Source organism: Kogia breviceps, chromosome 20, assembly GCF_026419965.1.
Source record: "Kogia breviceps isolate mKogBre1 chromosome 20, mKogBre1 haplotype 1, whole genome shotgun sequence".
NCBI classification, from domain to species: Eukaryota; Metazoa; Chordata; class Mammalia; order Artiodactyla; family Physeteridae; genus Kogia; species Kogia breviceps.
Genome location: NC_081329.1, coordinates 26,192,223 through 26,211,083, shown reverse-complemented (window position 1 = coordinate 26,211,083; position 18,861 = coordinate 26,192,223). Strand labels below are relative to the sequence as shown.

The following is an 18,861-nucleotide window of genomic DNA, read 5'->3' as shown; positions in this document are numbered from 1 at the left end:
TTTCACAGTTAAGAAATAAAACTCATGGTATATTAGGAAGAGAAAAGAATATCCTTAACCAAATAAAGAGTATCTCTAAAATAAAAAGGATGGCCTTAGTGGGAAAATATTAGAAAAGTTTTCTTTAAAATGATAAATGAAGAAGAGATACAACTATTGCTTTTTTCTCAACATTATATTTGATGTCTTAGCAAAAGCAATAAGAAAATAAAGATACACTGTACACATAAGGATTAGAAAGGAAGAAATAAACTCTCTTTATCTGAACTAATATGATTATTTACATAGAAACCCCTAAACACTACAGAAAAATAAATAGAGGCTAATTTAACAATATGGATGAATGGAATATTAATATACAAAGGTCAATTCTGGTTTTTCATACCAAAAGCAAACAAGTAGAAAATACAATAAGACACTATTTCAAATGTATCCGAAAATATCAAGTACTTATAAATATATATGTCACATATATTTATTACATATATACATATGTAAAATTACATAATATATAATAAACATCAGCAAGCCTGGGAAATTATACAATATTATTGAGACACTAAATGAGATCTAAATAAGTAGACGACCATAGTATAGTCAGAGTTAGAAAGATTTGTAACACAAAGAATCAATTTTAAACCAAAGTTTCAATTAGATTCCTCCCATCTATTTCCACAGGGTTTTTCGTAGTTCATGATAAAATGATTGTAAAATTTATATGAAAGATAAAGGGCCAAGAAAAGCTTGTCAACTATTGAAAAAAGAAGAGCAAGGAGGGAAAACCTACCCTAAGATGTATAAGGATTAATTATGAATCTTTAGCAATTAAAAAAGTATAGTATTAATGCAGTAAGAGATAAATTGATTAAAAAAGACACAGAATAGACCTATTTATACTGGTAGCATGTCAGATCAGTGAGGGGAAAAGGGTTTATTCAATAACTAGCATTGATAAAATGGTTATCTATGGAAGAAGCTGAAGTTTTATTCATGTGTCATGCCATAAAAAAACAAATTCCAGTACAATCAGAGATTTAAACATCAAAAAAAATTAAAAATTCTTAATGGGAAATGTAATTAAATATCTTTTAAATATTGGGATACGGAAAAATTCCTAAACAAAAACCAAAAAAAATCATTAAATACAACTGAAATGATTGAAAATTTTAACTATAATAATATGAAAAACTTTGAATATAAAAATACTTCTAATACTCAGTGAAAAGACAAGTTATTAACTGGAAAAATATAGTTACAATTCAGATCACTGATGAAGAGTTAGTGTCAAGAATACATTAAGCACTCCTAGAAATTAAATAAGAAAAACCGCACAAACAATCCAATAGAAAAACAGATAAAATGCATGAATAGGCTTTTCATAGAAAGAGGAAACATGTATGGCTAATAAACATGAATAGAAACTACATACTTAGTGATAAGAGGCTTATAAATCAAAACCATGATGAGATTCCACTTTACACTGATTCCACTGCAAAGATTAAAAAGTATGACCATGCCAATTGTTAGAAAGAATGTAGATGTATAGCTACTCAAAGTCCCTTACACATTGCTGATAAGCTTAAAAAATGGTGCAAGCTCTAGTAAAAAATGATACTATCTCTTAAAAGTGAACATTCACATTCTTCGCACCATTAAACCACCCTCCCCCCCCAACACACACACATACACAGACACTCTTGCACAGGTCCACTAAGAGACATACATAAGCCATGTTAATAACAAAATTATTTCCAATAGAAAAATCTAGAAACAATGCAAATCACACCAAGAGAGGGTAAATAAACTAAGGTTTACTCTGTCAACGAAATATCATATAACAGTAAACGATTAACTACAGCAACACTCAGAAAAGTGAGTGTGTCTTAGAAATATAAAATGAGGAAAATCTAAGTACCACAAGATTCCATTGGTGTGATCTTCCTTCTGTAAAGTTAAGCATAGCTAAACATTTTAAGACTGTACATAATTGCAATAAAACTATAGGAGAGATAAAGAATGATGATGAGAGCAGTATCATTGAGAGCAGTATGAAATGTGGGTAGGATCATATAGTTAGATACGGGTTCTGTCCTAAATTTTGTCTTGATGGTGAGTTCATGTACTGGTGCTTAGAGCATTATTAAAAACAGCTACTTACAAAAACAGTCAAAATGTGCTTATGTATAAGTCAAGTACAAAGGTTGTTGTAAGAATTACGATAAATCCAATTCTAATTTCCCAACACTAAAGAAGAAAACTAAATCTAGTTATGTCATCCCTCTGCTGAAAATCCTCCAAGAATTCAGAACTGACTCGGAGAAAAGGCAACTTCCTTAAAGCCAAATCCTTATAATAGATATATAATACTTTTGTTATCTGGCCCACTATCAACTGCAGTATTTGGAAATTCTCAGAACTTGTCAATCCTCTTGAGTAAAACTTCCCCTATTCCCTTAAAACATATGTGAACAAGTGAGAGCTTTGCATGTTTTCATATATTAAACATCACTAGAGATGGGGGCCTTTGTTTTCAGGCATAGAAAACTAGGTAATTTCAGCCAACCTTCTACTAAGGATATGTAAAAATGCTGGATGAAATATAAAAACATCTATAAATCATGAAAGATATAACCAGACCGTGAAGAATTTCCAGGCCAAAATCTAGAAGAAATCAAGGTCTTGGAGGTTAAGTCCAGTCCCCCCACCTCCCAAAGCATTTAGAAATTCTGAAGATACAGCTACCAAACTGAGCTAACATTCTGGTGATGTCATAGGGTAAGGGGTCCAAAAACTTCCAGCTCCCCTGACACACAAAATGAAGACTATAGTAACTTCTCCAAATTTTAACCTGGCATAACAAAGGTATGCAGGCATAGAAGAAGCGTAAAATTGAATAAATTAGTTTTCAGATGTACTTTCATTCTGAGTTTGTCACCTGGGTAGTACAGTGAACCTCAAGCACTGAATTTGGATTTACGTGGTCCTAAGGCACAAGTGCCCCATTGTACTTGGAAGAAGTAAATTAATATCCTCTCTGGGGGCTTCCCTGTGGTGCAGTGGTTGAGAATCTGCCTGCCAATGAAGGGGACATGGGTTCGAGCCCTGGTCTGGGAAGATCCCACATGTCGTGGAGCAACTAAGCCCGTGAGCCACAACTACTGAGCCTGCGTGTCTGGAGCCTGTGCTCCACAACACGAGAGGCCGCGATAGTGAGAGGCCCACGCACTGCGATGAAGAGTGGCCCCCGCTTGCTACAACGGGGCAAGAGAAAGCCCTCGCACAGAAATGAAGACCCAACACAGCCATAAATAAATAAATAAATAAATAAATAATTTTTAAAAATCCTCTCTGGAAGAATGTAATATTTTTCTAGGCTACAAGTTATTTCTATAAATTTTTTTTAATAGAAGAATAAGCACATAATCTAAGACAAAAAAGCACACAAAGAAAAGAAGATACTATGTGTAACAACCAGTGGAAACAACAAACAAGAAAAACCAAAGACTTAAGACATTGAATTACTGGACACAAACTACAACATAATTATGTTTATTTTATTGAAATAAATAAAAGGTAACCTTGGAAACACACAAGAAACTATGAAAACGGAGAATATTTGATAAAGAACCAAATATAAATTCTGGAACTGAAAAATACAATAACTCAAAGAATGAGTTTGTAAATAGATTAAACACAGATAAATAGAGAAGTAGGAACCTGGAAAGTAGTTCAGAATAAAGTATCCAGAATGTAATGAAGAGATACAAAAAAGAGGAGAAATACAAAACAGAGGGTAAGAAATATATTTGGCATGGTAAAAAAAAGGACTAACATACTTATAATTGAATTCCCAGAAAAGGAGGAGAAAGAACATAGTGACAAGGGCAATATTTGAAGAAATAACTGAGAATCTTCCAGAAATGGTGGAAAACACCAACCCGGAGACTCAGGAGGACTCATGAATACTAAGCACAATAAATTATCAGAAATTCAAAACTACACACATCATAGTAAATGTATAACATACTTTCACATTAAGTACAACACATAATTTTTTTAAGAAGATAATTCATTAAAGAAGATAGTTTAACAGACTTCTTAATAGCGACAACAAAAGCCAGAAATCAACAGAATAATACTTTCATGGTTCTTAAGGATAAAATGCGGCAGCTTAGAACTCTATATCCATAAAATTATCTTTCAAGAATGAAAAGAAAATAACGATGTCCTTACATTAAAAAAAAAAAGAGCTTGTCACTGGCAGATCTGCACTTAATTTAGGATAAAAATGGGCAAAAAGAAGCATAATAGAAAATAATAGGAAGAAGAATATGTATATATTAAATCACCTTACTGTATACCAGAAACTAACACAACGTTGTAAATCAACTATATTCTAATTTAAAAAATGGGCAAGATAACAGCCATTTCCTAAGAGGGAACCCAAATGGCTTATACATATGAATATATGCTTGGCCTCATTACTAACCAGAAAAATGAGATTATAAACCACAATAAGATACACTGTCTTGCAAAACACTATCCTAAAGAACGACTAAAACTAAAAAGACTGACATTTCTAAGTGTTAGGTAGGATGGGAAGCTACGTTTCCAAGAGGTAGTAAGGCTGTATGGTGAAAGGAGCTCTCAGGGCTGCTGGTGGAAGTGCAGACCAGAAAAAACATTTTGAATGACTGACAGTTCTGTTACAGGAAGATTTACTACCCTGCAATTTAATGCCTGGGGACCAGGACACATATATAAGAATTTTCAAAGCAACATTCTTCATAATAGCCAAAATTGAGGAGAAATGTCAACCAACAGTAGAATGGATTAAGAAAAATTGTGGTGTATTCATATAATGGAATGCTCTACTACACAGCAATGAAAATGAATAGGTACAGCTACATCCAGCTGCAACAAGGATGAATCTTACAAATGCAATATTGAGGTAAATAAATTTATATTCCATTTATGTGAGTTTAAAAACAGGAAAAACTTAAATAGTCTAAATAAACATAGGAGATAGGACAATTAATAAATGTAAGATATAAAGTCAAAATCATAATTATCTCTAGGGACTAAAGATTGGGTTATAATTGGGGAGGGTTTTCCTGGGGTGCTGGCAATAGAATATATCTTGATTTGGGTGGTGCTTACATGGGTGTTCACTTCATAGTAATTCATTTTAATGTATATTGTAATTCTATGTAATTTTCTTTCTGAGTTATAATTTGGGATAAAGAGTTTTAAACATGCTGCTTAATTATTACCTTGCTATTTTAAAAATAAATGTTAAGTTCTAAGATATCTCTTCTATGCTCCAGTGATTCCTGTGCAACTTTTTGGAATTTTTCACTCAACTTTTGGTCTTGTGAGATTATTTAATGTTGAAAAAGTTAGAAAATATTTATTGCTATGCATGTGATATATCTATTGGAAAATATTTAATGACAGACATATAAAAAGGAGGCAATCATTAAGTACTGGAAAAAAATTTGAGGAAATGTACTGTTATCAAAGACCAACATTTATTAGCCATAATGATATAAACGCTGTCGCTGTAATTACAAATTAGACGATAACTATAATGGAACAACTGAAGAAGGGAAAGTGGTGCAGAGGGCTGAATAATATACATCTGCAAAGTATCAGGTGATGAATAAATATTGTGTACAACTGAGGAGTCAAAAGAGTGATAAAACATAGATTTAAACTTAGAAGAAATAGTTATCTCTGAGCAGTAAGACTGGAAAAATGGGAAGCGGTTAAATATTTGGTGATAAGTATTTTGCTATTTGATGTGTAAGTTATGTTCATATATTACTTTCTGGAATGGTGCTATCTTCTGGATTCCTACACGGATCTGCCCCATCCCTCAACAACTGCTGAATTAGGTGACCCTTACATCAGCGGTCCCCAACCTTTCTGGCACCAGGGACCGGTTTCATGGAAGACAATTTTTCCATGGATGGGAGGTGGGCCGGTGGATGGTTCAGGCGGTGATGGGAGCGATGGGGAGCTGCAGATGAAGCTTCACTGGCTCACCGGCCGCTCACCTCCTGTGCGGCCCGGTTCCTAACAGGCTGCGGGCGGGTGGGTTGCGGACCCCTGCCTTACACGTTATGACAACGTGCCTGTGCGTACATGATTTTCATTTATCCTGATCGGCATTTTTGTACCTTTCCAATCTGAGAACTGGTATCTTTTTTTCAACTCTAGAAAGTTTTCATCTTTTCATTTGATTGTGAAAAACTACACATATACAAAGTGTATAGGATGTATGCATTCAATATAAAGAATAATAAATCAATATTTATGTACCCACTCAGGCACAATAACAATACAAATTACTCAAGGAAATAAATATCTCATCATTATTCATTGTTGTATATTCTCTAAGCCTAGTTATCTGGCTCTTCTGGATGTTTTGAGAGCTACACAATATCCATTTCTTTTTCTGTTAATTTAGCCATAGTTAGTTTTTGTTGCATGCTACTACTTATCCTGAATTATAGAAACATAAATTAATATTTTACCTTTATGACATTTTATAACATAACAGCTTGGATGTTGTTTTGCTTTAAATAATAAGCAACTAACCAAAGAAAGAAAAGTGTCAATTTCTATATCAGTTACCTAGGTTTGCACGAAATCTGGTACAATCTTTGTGGCTTAAGATAATGAGTTATTATTTCTTGAAATTCTTTGTTTTGACTGGGCTCAGCTGGGTAAGTCTTCTGCTCCATGTGGTTTTGTTGGAGCCACGACTCTGTTTAGCTGAGAGCTCTAGTGGGCTAGAACCTCTGAGATGGCATCACTTACAGGTCTGTTGCCTCAACTGGGCTTCTGGAGGAGCTGGCAGCTGGATGGGCTTCCTCCCCCTAGAGGAGTAGGTGAACTTCTTACATAGTGGTCCAGGGTTTCACGACACTGAGCACAGAAGGTAACAGGCTCCTTACGGGTTGGTCCTTTAACTGGCTCCGTCATTTACACATGTTTCATTGGTTAAAATGAGTCAAAAGGCCAGCCCAGATCAATAGAAAGGAAGCTAGAAATCTCCACTTTTGGTGGGAGGAGGAGAATATGTGTAAACATTTGGGAGGGGTTTCTGGTATCCATCTTTTAAAAAACAATCTACCACTGTCTTCCCTCTGCTGAATTCTATTTCTCAAGTTAAGTCAAAGGCCAGCACAGGTTTATTGAGAGGAGCAGCATGAATGTACAGGAAAGAAAGGTAATGTGAACCTCTGCACCAAAGGAAAATCTACCACAATCACAGATTGTGATAATTGCTTTAAAGCAAATAAATGGAGTGATGAGATAGGAGGGTTAGAAGACGTTAATTTAGATAACTTGGCCAGGGAAGGACTCTGAGTGCTGGGAGATGAAAATAAATCAGTCACATAAAGCAGAAGAGCTTCTGAGCAGAAAGAACAGATCAATAAAGTAGCCTTTATAGAAGTTCAGGCGAGACAAGATAGGAACTTTGAATAGGGTTGTGAGAGTGGAGACAAAACGGTAGAATTAGGATTTATGTAGGAGATGCAGTTGATGATGAACGTGTACACAGGGCTTGAGGGTGACAGTAAAGAAAAAGACAACGCCTAGTTTTCTGTTTTAAGGACCGGCATTGATGAGGTCCCACTTGCTGAGACAGGAAAAGCTGTTTCCTTTCCTTCTTGTTTTTTAATTTTTAAGTTTTAAATTTGCCTTGTGAGATGGAAAAGTTGGACATTAAGTCATGAGTTTACTTTTGAAAATGTTGAGTCTGAGGGGCCTTTGAAACACTGGGGTGGGAATACCCAGTAAGCAATTCGTTGTGTGACTATGAAGCTGCAGAGAATGTCTAGTGGGTGACATCAATTTTGGAGTCTTCAGAGTACAGATGTAATTGACAAAATTCTAGATAGACACTTCCAACATTTTGTACCATTTACGAAATTTCATTCATTACATTGACAGTACCTACAATTAACCTACATTAGTCTATGAAAATACATCAGCAGATAAAAGAAGTTACTTTCCACACATTTAATGATTTCCTCTTTGTCTCAGCTGGGTCTTATCACTGGTTTTAGCACTTTGCTTTGTTTTTTTTCTTTTCTTTTTTTTTTTTTACTATTTTTAAACTAAGGATTCAAGTAATACACAAATTATTGAAAAGACAGGCATGACAATTATCCTGAAGCAGAACTCTTGGCTGTCTGTCAACAGCACCATAAAGAAATTCAAAATGCTTACTGGTTATCTCACACCTGAGAGCCCAAGGTAACGGTGGGTTGAAAGTGTCAGAATGTAAAGAGAGTAGTGTATTCAATTATGAAATGCGTGAAGGCCGAGGTGATCCGATAGGCAATCCTGGATAAAATCAAAATGTCATTTCGTATCTGGGTGACTTATTTAGTGAGTGATGTCTGGATAATGGATTGACCATTTGGAAAAAAATAAAGAAGTTAGTTCCCTACACATTACACAAAGTCAATTCCAGAGAGCTTAAATATAAAACATTTCAATATGAAAAACTAAAAATGCTAGAGAGATAGTTACTTAATTCTAGGACAGAGGGGGTCTAAGCATGTCAGAAAAGCAGAAAGCCAAAAGGAAAGAGTTGATGGATTACAGTCCATGTAAATCGGATGCTTCTGTATTCGATTTACAACAAAAGCATGCATAAAAATTAAAAAGCAAAGGGAGAGGAAAAAATATTTACAACATATGACACAAAGCAGCTAATATAAAAATATAATGAGGCTTAAAAGTCAGCAAAGTAACAGAGGACCCTCCTCATAGAAAAGAGGATAAAACAAATGAAGAGCCATTTCAAAAAAACCACAAACCATCAAAACACACAAAAATTGTCCAGTCTCATTAGGAACCAAAATTGTAAAATAGAACAGTTAGAAAATTGTAAAATAGAAAAGTTAGAAACCATGTTGCCTACTTAAAACTCTTTTTGTATTAAATAGGCATTTCCCAGTGTTTCACTGGGAAAAACATCTGGCAAGATATATTTTCAGAGGTTAACTCTGGTCATGAACTGCTTTTTCCTTACTTATTGCTTACTACTATTTCCGAATTTTAAAAATTAATACCGCAAGGGCAATTTTCTTCCATTACAAATATTCACACATATTTCAAGTATTCCCTGCCCACGGGGCATATAGATACTTACTCTCCCAGGAAAACAATCTCAGTATTGATCTTCCCTGCCTTATGGCGGAGAAAATTCCTCAGGAAAGCCGTCACGCTGTCCACAGTGATGTTTCCACAGACCACAATGAACCTAGAAAGTGCAAACATGGGAGGTGGATCATCCCAGGAACAGAAGTATCTTCCTGCCTAGATTTAGAGATGGACAATTAGCTTAAAATTAGTTTGAAATAAAGGTTGGTATTTGATACCTCATTGTAGTTTTGATTTGCATTTCTCTAATGATTAGTGATGTTGAGCATCCTTTCATGTGTCTGTTGGCAATCTGTATATCTTCTTGGGAGAAATGTCTGTTTAGGTCTTCTGCCCATTTTTGGATTGGGTTGTTTGTGTTTTTGATATTGAGCTGCATATGCTGCTTGTATATTTTGGAGATTAATTCTTTGACAGTTGCTTCGTTTGCAAATATTTTCTCCCATTCTGAGGGTTGTCTTTTCGTCTTGTTTATGGTTTCCTTTGCTGTGAAAAAGCTTTTCAGTTTCATTAGGTCCCATTTGTTTATTTTTGTTTCTATTTCCATTTCTCTAGGAGGTGGGTCAAAAGGGATCTTGCTGTGATTTATGTCACAGAGTGTTCTGCCTATGTTTTCCTCTAAGAGTTTTATACTGTCTGGCCTTACATGTAGGTCTTTAATCCATTCTGAGTCTACTTTTGTGTATGGTGTAAGTCAGAAAGAGAAAAACAAATACCGTATGCTAACACATATATATGGAATCTAAAAAAAAAGGTCATGGAGAACCTAGGAGCAGGACAGGAATAAAGATGCTGATGTAGAGAATGGACTTGAGGACACGGGGAGGGGGAAGGGTAAGCTGTGACAAAGTGAGAGAGTGGCATGGACATATATACACTACCAAATGTAGAATAGATAGCTAGTGGGAAGCAGCCGCATAGCACAGGGAGATCAGCTCGGTGCTTTGTGACCACCTAGAGGGGTGGGATAAGGAAGCTGGGAGGGAGACGCAAGAGGGAGGGGATATGGGGAAATATGTATGCATATAGCTGATGCACTTTGTGATACAGCAGAAACTAACACAACATTGTAAAGCAATTACACTCCAATAAAGATGTTAGAAAAAAAAGTTGGTATTTGTTCCACCTAGATTTTAAACTTAGAAACACCCATCTCTGCATCTCCAATATACAAAAGGAGCCTAAGATTTCTGTAGGGAATGTTTCCATACATTTGAATTACACATAGCTTTTCAGGCATTTAAGGGTAACTATCGTAACTGCTAGCTTTTTCTTGGTTATGTATAATTTATAATGGAGTTGCACGTGTGTTAATTTCACTTGCTTTTCCACTTGACTCCTGATTGGTTGGTGTCATCTTTTTTCACTGAGGAACAACTGAGCTTGGAATGGCTCAGTGATTTTCCCATAGTCAAGTACTATGGCTGAGGCAGCACCAGAATCTAGGTTATTTTGGTTTACCTTCTGCATCTAAAATTATCTAGTACTCACAAAAAAAGTGAGTCCAATGGAGAGACATCTAGGACAGGTCCACAAATCTATGCATGTAACTTCTATGGTGAAAAATAGCTGTCAATTTCCTTAGGCTTCACATACACAAAGAAGCTATTTTCCTCCCATTAGTCATGTAAGAAAACTGAAAGCGTAATTTTAGCCTAAGTTAAACTTATATTTTCCAGACCTTGTTGGTCTATTTAGCATGTGTGAGATGAACTGGGTTAGACTTTGGCTTATCTAGCTTATTTCATTGTTTTCAGTATTTGTTTTCCATTCATTTTGTTACCTTCCTCTTCATACTCCTGGATCAATGCTGGTTTTTCTCCAGCTGTGTTAAGACATCACTCCAAAGGAGTTTACCTCCACCGTGCCTCTTTCCTCTACAGCAGGTAAGAGACTAAATAAAAGGGAATCGCTTTGAATTTAAGATTTCCAATTCCTTATCTTCTTCTTAGGTATGAAAAATCATAATGGCAATGGAGGTAACATATATCCACAGAGAAGCAGAGTAAAAACAACTCCAAATCCACTTCGCTCCTGGGAGCAAAGAGCTGTGGCACGGACAGGACAGGTGATCTGTGAAGGATTGGAGGACAGGCTGAAACCCCGCCTCCCTCCAGCAAACCTCTCCCCATGGATGAGCTTTAGGGGAGTTTGGGCTAAGACAACTGAATTGAATTATTTTAAATTTGAACTGTGACTTGAATTTGATCCATTATGTAAAGTTAGCCATGAGTCAACCACCTGGTTACAATGAATAAGACAATCAGTAATGGATCGAAGAGAACAGCCTGAGCCAAGGAATGTACAGATACTGGCACCATCAGCACGTGACACCGAATGGCAACATGTCTGTCATTCTCGTTTCTTTAATCATCTTATGAGCATCTAAATGGTCGTGTGTATCGAGTAGCAAATATCTTCTCATGGTATTTATTCCAGCATGGCCCTCTTTAGTGAGTGAGGACCTTGCCAACGTATCCACCTAGGCCAGGCAATAGTGTTTCGAAAGGGAGAGTGACTTAGTAGAATACCTCAAACTGTAGAAATTATACTTGAAAGCTACTTACTTCTTTCCTTTGACCACTTCATAGGAACTGGTGTATTTCCTCTTGTTACCAAAAAGTTCCACCATTTCAGGGACGTAGTTCGCAAACAGAACCTAAAATGATTGGCAGATAAAACCTGAGGTCTCGTTACTTCCAAGGATACTCCAAAATTCCAAGATTACAAAGGAGAAAGCAGGTACATAAAACTTTCTCTCTTCTAAGAAGGGCATGACTGGGAACTGTGCTTTTACAGGGAGACCAATTTTCTTCCTTACTTCAGCCTTTGGATTTGGCTAAAATTTAGTAAAATGCTTTTCATCCTTCAAAAAGATGAAAGCAAAGACAAGCAGTAAGGCAACGTCCCCACCCATTCTGTGCTGTCATCACTTCTAACTGCCCTTCTGACTCTTTCACTTGATACTATTTGGGGCTTGGGGAAAAAATTAAGCATATGGGACAGAATAGGGTTAAGGGAAAATGACAGAAATGAGGGGATGTAACAATGATGTGGACAGGGGGATATCAGAAAGGTAGAGTGGAGAACTGGGCGATGGTTATTAAGGAATTGCCATTAAAGTCACTAAAAGAAAAGGAGGCTTCCTTTGTCCTTGACACACTCCTGAACCAAGCACAGATGTTCACTTATCTGTAGTAAAATGGTGGTTTAGAGAGAGTTTACTCATTTGGGCTGGAAGGAACACAACTTCCTGCAGATCAAATCTCAAATCCCCTTCCTCTTTGGAAGAAAGACTATAATCCGATGGGCAAAAGATGAAGGAAGATGCGGTTGCTCAAATCAACGCAGAGGCTAATTAGGAAAGTCTGCTCTCCTTCGTCTACCACCTTCATCCCTGGCTATCGAACAATTACATCATGTGCTCCAGGGGATGCAGTTTGGAAAATATGGGATTCACATATCTCTTCATTTTCATTTGACACACGTTCTGAATAATGCAACACTCACTCTCAAACCTATATCACTTTGTTTCTCACCATTAACCAAATGTTTTTGGTTTATGTAGCTATATTCAAAAGATATAAAAATATGCTTCACCAAGCTCCCCAGGGTGAAGAACATGATGAAGGTCCGTCCTAGGGATGTCTTGGCTACCACATCTCCAAAGCCGACAGTCGACGTCGTTGCCATGACCAGGTAAATGGACTCAAAATACGAAATATTCTGTGAATTTCTACCTTTGAGCCAGGGATCACCAGAATTTTCCACCTGTCCAAAGAGAGAGGACTCAGGAAAGGTCTCTGAATGGAATCCAAGGAAGAGTTTATAAAGAATAAGCACAACTTTCGATTTGTTTCATTTAATTCAATCCAAATGAGAGAGTAAATGATTCCCAGGTCGCTGTGAAGGGTTTGCAAATTGTGGGTAGTAATTGTGAAGTCTTGTTTCCCTTCATGGTGATTACTGCTTAAATCTGAGGGGCGTGTAGCTTGAGCCCACGATGGAGACGCTCAATGGGGGGAATGGCTGACGACATCTCTTTTCCCGTGGGCACATCCTCCCATCCTGGAGCCGCGGGGCTCAGAGGCTGTCAGACTGAGCAGTTATTATTCACCCTCATTGTACACCAGATCGGGATCAACAGGAAGGAAAGCAGAACTTAAATGGGCACTTCATCTCAGTGAGCTTAAGCGCATGAATGCTGGAGTCTCAGGAGGAGCAAACAAGTTTTCCAGATTACTTTCCTCCCTCCCTGCAAAAATCTTTTCAGTGATAAAAAAGAAGCTCTGAAATAAGCTACAAGGATATACTGTACAATATGGGAAATATAGCCTATATTTTACAGTAACTGCAAACAGAGTATAAACTTAAAAAATTGTGAATCACTATATTGGACACCCGTAACATATAATATTGTACATAAACTATACTTCAATTAAAAAAAAAAAGAAACTCTGGAATAATCTTCCTCTGATTTTCCCCCTAAGTCTTCACATGTTAAGAAACCTAGGTTTATCTGATTTTCTTTTTACCTTAAACAAAAAGAGTAACTTAGGCAATGACATTACACTTTATAGAATATATATATAAATTTATACATATATATCATTTGTTATGATATATAACAAACATTATATCGAAGATATACAAATTTTCCTTTATGTTTCTGTTTTTAGACATTTTTTCCCCAAATCGTACTTATTTCCTAGATGTTTTCCATTTCCATTTTTCCACGAGAGACGGTAAAATGCTAGAGGTGGCTGGGGAAAGTAGGTTTTTTGTTTTGTTGCCAAGAACCAGAATGAAAACTAGAAATAATGTACTTTGCTCAGGTATTCGATCACTTTTTTAAAGTGGTGTGCCAACTGCTGCCTCCTTCTTAAGTTGGACGAGTAGGTTAAGAGTGTGGGCTCCTCTAATACTCCACTCCCAAATAAGGAGATTGCATGTCTATACTTAAGTCTCAGGGCTGGTAGTAGATTTGGTTGCAAAGTCTACCAATCAGCTTCCACGGATCTGGAGCCTTTACTGCTTTCTAAGACTGCTCTACTGTAAGAAAACCAAGTTTAAATCACACAGATAAAACTCCTAGAGGAAAACATAGGCAGGACACTCTTTGACATAAATCGAAGCAATAGTTTTTTGGATCTGTCTCCTAAAGCAAAGGAATAAAAATAAACAAATGGGACCTAATTAAACTTAAAAGCTTTTGCACAGTGAAGGAAACCATCTACAAAATGAAAAGACAACTTACTGAATGGGAGAAGATATTTGCAAATGATATGACCGATAAGGGGTCAATATCCAAAATATATAAACAGTTCCTACAACTCAACACCAGAAAAACAAACAAACAAAAACAATTTAAAAAATGGGCCAAAAACCTGAATAGACATTTTTCCAAAGAGGACATGCAGATGGCCAACAGGCACATGAAAAGATGCTCAACATCATTAATCATGTTGCAAATCAAATGCAAATCCAAACCACAATGAGATGTCATCTCACACCTGTCAGAACAGCCATCAGCAAAAAGAACGCAAATGACAAATGCTGGTGAGGATGTGGAGAAAATGGAATCCTCCTACACTGTTGGTGGGAATGTAAATTGGTGCTGCCACTGTAGAAAACAGTATGGAGGTTCCTCAAACAATTAAAAATAGAACAACTATATGACCCAGCAATTCCACTCCTGGGTATATATCTGAAAAAAAAAAACAAAAAAAAAAAACCCAAAAACTAAAAACACTAATTCAAAGACATACATTCAACCCAATGCTCATAGCAGCATTATTTACAATTGCCAAGATAGGGAAGCAACCTAAGTATGCAACAACAGATGAATGGAAAAAGATGTGGTATATATATATATATACAATGAAATAACTACTCAACCATAAAACAGAATGACATTCTGCCATTTGCAGCAACATGGATGGACTCGGACGGTATTATGCTAAGTGAAACAAGTCAGACAGAGCAAGATAAATACTGAATGATATCATATGTGAAATCTAAAAAATACAACAAACTAATGAATATAACAAAGAATGAACAGATTCACAGATATGGAGAACAAACTAGTGGTTACCAGTGGGGAGAGGGAAGAGGGGAGGGGCAATATAGGGGTCGGGGAGAAAGAGGTACAAACTATTAGGTATAACATAAGCTACAAGGATATATTGTACAACACGGGGAATATAGCCAATATTTTATAATAACTATAAATGGAGTGTAACCTTTAAAAATTGTCAATCACGATATTGTACACTATAACATATAATACTGTAGAGCAACTATACTTCAATTTTAAAAATCATATATATGATATATATACTATAATATATATGTATATACACATGTGTGCATATATACATTTTTTTTTTTCCAGGAGTTGGAAGTGTTGTTTGGGACAGTTTGCTTTAAGCTAAAACCCCATACTGTCTTGTAAACATCTTAGCACAGGGCTGCCATCATACCCTTGTACAACATGTTTTACAAACTGAAACTAAACTTATTTCAACCTAGAAATCTCCTTCACAGTAAGTTAAATAACCCTTTCCCATTTAACTCACCCTCTTTGGAAGTACTGCTTTAGTGCTTCAAACCCCTCCCCACTCCGAAGACCTGTCAGCTCCTGCTGGTCTACCAGGCCACCCTGCTCTTGCCGTGGACCATGTTAGCATCGACCCTCAGCCCCAGATGGGAAATAACTTAAAGATGAAGGATTATGGGCCAATGTGAATATGTTGAATTGTTACCTATTTTTAATGTCACATTTCAAAACTGAAACTTTACACTTTTAAACCTTATGTTTCAACCTTAGGTGAGCTGTGCTACGGAGGCGGAGGACATGAGGACACTCTCCCACCCCTGCCTACCTCTCCATTATTTGTATTGGTTTTATTATTTTTACATGGTACATGTGTGTTCTAGTCTGTACCCACAATTCCCTTGGTCGTGTCTTTGTTCTATTTTCAATTCAGTCAGTAATCACCATCACTCCTTTTTATCACGGTTTCCTCATTCTTGAGGTCTTGGTTTTGACTCATCTCCTATGTGGCTGGATTTTATCTTAAAGGTCATTTTTAAAAGGGACTCATGATGCTCTTCTCTGTTCCATGTGCTTAAAATGACGGATGGGTTACACTTGCACACAACCTTGGCAGACACTGCTCTGTCACCTTCCTGCACTGACTGATGTTGGCAAGATATCTGAGGCTAGTTTCATTTCCCCCCTAATACAGACCTTTTTTTGTTCTGCTTAGATTCTCTCCTTACCCTTAAAGGTTGGTAATTGTTCCAAACTATGGTTGGACTCATTTAGGGTTATTTCTGCTGGGATACCGTATACCCTCTAATCTACAGGTTCAATACTTTATATTCAAACATTTTTCTGATACCGTATTTGTGTCCTCTTCTTCAGGAACATGAATTTTACAGTATGTTAAATCAACATGACCCATCTTTCATGTTTATTCTCCATATCATTTAAGTATCTTTGTCCTGTCCCATGGCAGTGTTTTTGCCTCAATCCTGTCCGCCATGTTTCTGAGCATATTTCTGTCACACTTATTACATCTGTGTCCCCTCTAATGTGATTTTTGGCTCTGTAAAACTTTTTTCTCTGGTATCTTTGGGCCATTTTCAACTCCTGCTATGGTTTAGTAATCTTTTATTTAAAACCTTGAGTACTTTGTTTGAAGTATCCTTGTATAAGGAGGGCTTTTCCTTAACATTTCCTTTGTTCCCTTGGGCAAATTATCTTGTTATTGTTTCTCTGACAGCTGTTATATGATGTAATTGTTATACTGATGTCTCTGCTTTCCAACACACTCCCTGTTTTGGGCAGAATTTTAGCATAGGCACCATGTTGATTCCTTTCTGGTGGACACTCACCCTCCTATGCTATCAACTTTTAGCTGGAGGACAGGGTGAGTTCGGGAAGGAGTGACTTGGGACAGTTGGGACAATCATAGATTTTATTTCGGTTTGTCATTTCAAATATCCTCTGAACAAAATCTACCGATTGTTTGCTCTGGGTTACAGCTTTTCTAGGTTTCTCACATTTCAGGTGTTGGTGTGACCCACAGTAGATGGCCCTGAGTCCAAAACCATCAGGCGGCTTCTCCCTCGTTCTCTGCACGCATCCTCGCTGGAGGTCTCCTCCCCAGGGTGACTGGACGCCCCATAGGAGCACACGTTCACATGCTTAGAGGGGCCTGAGATGTTCAAACCAGAAGCCTGTGAGATTTACAGGGAGCAGCTACTCTTCAGCTAGGGCTGTTGGTGGCCTTGGGAGAGTGGGTTGCCAGAATGTTGTGTTTTTGCAAAGAATCCAGAAATCCAGGCTTTTTAATATGAGCTCTCTTAAAAAACTTAGTAACCAATACAAAAATAGCAAACAGATCATACAAACATCTTAGGTCCAATAAAATATGCCTGTAGGCCCCATTCAGCCTGAGAGCCCCTCATTGGAACCTCTATTAAAGGCAAAATAAAACCCCCAAAACCTGTTACCATGGTTTCTCCTTTAGCATCCTCTTGCCTACCGTTCTGTGATGGCCAACAGGTCTCTACGGGAACACTGGTGACTGCTTCTCCCAGCGTAGACCCATGCCCCTTGGGCTAAACCTCCAGATGCAGGAATCTACCTTTACTGCTGTGACACTTCTTCTCCAGAAAATCTGTCTCCTGCTTGCATGATCAGGAAGGATGTGGCTGGTTTCCGATTTCTTTTTTTAAAAAGTGAAGTATAGTTGATTTACAATATTGTGTTAGTTTCAGGGGTACAGCACAGTGATTCAGTAATTTTTCCTGATTATTTTCCATTATAGGTTATTACAAGATATTGAATATAATTCCCTGTGCTATAAAGTAAATCCTTGTTGCTTACCTATTTTATGCATAGTAGTTTGTATCTTGTTTCTTGAAACACCAAACAAATTTGGTGTTTGACACTTTTCTTGATGAACTGAACGTGGTTAAGTTTTTTTCTTTAACCTTTTTTTTTTTCCTTTTCCTTGTGATTTTTAAATTAATTTTGAGAGAAGGGCTCAAGTGGAAAAAAACTTCTGCTCTATTTTTTTTTGTTTGGTTTTGCTTTTCTCAAAGGCCTTTGCAGGCTTTTAACATCCCACTTCAATTTCTGCATTTTCTAATGATTTCTCTTCAACTCTCCTGGAGCAATAAAGTCCAGGAGTTTCTTTACTATTGTTGAAGTCCATTTATTATGTTGCTGATTATGTACCTTTCTTGTAGGCGAAGTAGGCAGCTATGTATACAGACTGATTCCAGGAGAACCAAGAAGGTCCCCAAACTCCCCTTTGCAACTCAGCAACTGCTCCCTCACCCAACTCTCCAGCTTTTGCAAGTACAACATTATCTCACTGGCTTCATTTCTCTGACCCTTTATTCTTTTTCAAATTGCTGGAACCCCTATGATGATCCAGTAATAAACTTTACCTATTGCTTATACCTTAGAAGAGTAAACTTATTAAACCCTTTCCTAAGAGCAGCTTTTGAAAGTTGGAAGAAGGAACATTGATACCGTGAGTGTAGGAGATACATATTTGTGAGAAGTAATGGGGTGGAGAAAACCCATCCAAAGGAGGCGAAAAGATAAACCTCACACTGACTACAGTGATGGAGACAGGAGCTCAGAAGGTTTGC

At 37.0% G+C, this 18,861-nt stretch overlaps 1 protein-coding gene across 1 annotated transcript in view; it reads right to left on the bottom strand.

The window, feature by feature from the left end:
* KCNU1 (potassium calcium-activated channel subfamily U member 1) overlaps positions 1 to 18,861 on the bottom strand; it is a 152,863-nt gene that overhangs the window by 87,752 nt on the left and 46,250 nt on the right. Inside the window, 3 exon segments of the mRNA XM_059049166.2 lie at positions 9,176 to 9,286; positions 11,754 to 11,845; positions 12,787 to 12,957. Of these exon segments, the coding sequence (XP_058905149.1) occupies positions 9,176 to 9,286; positions 11,754 to 11,845; positions 12,787 to 12,957 (374 nt within the window).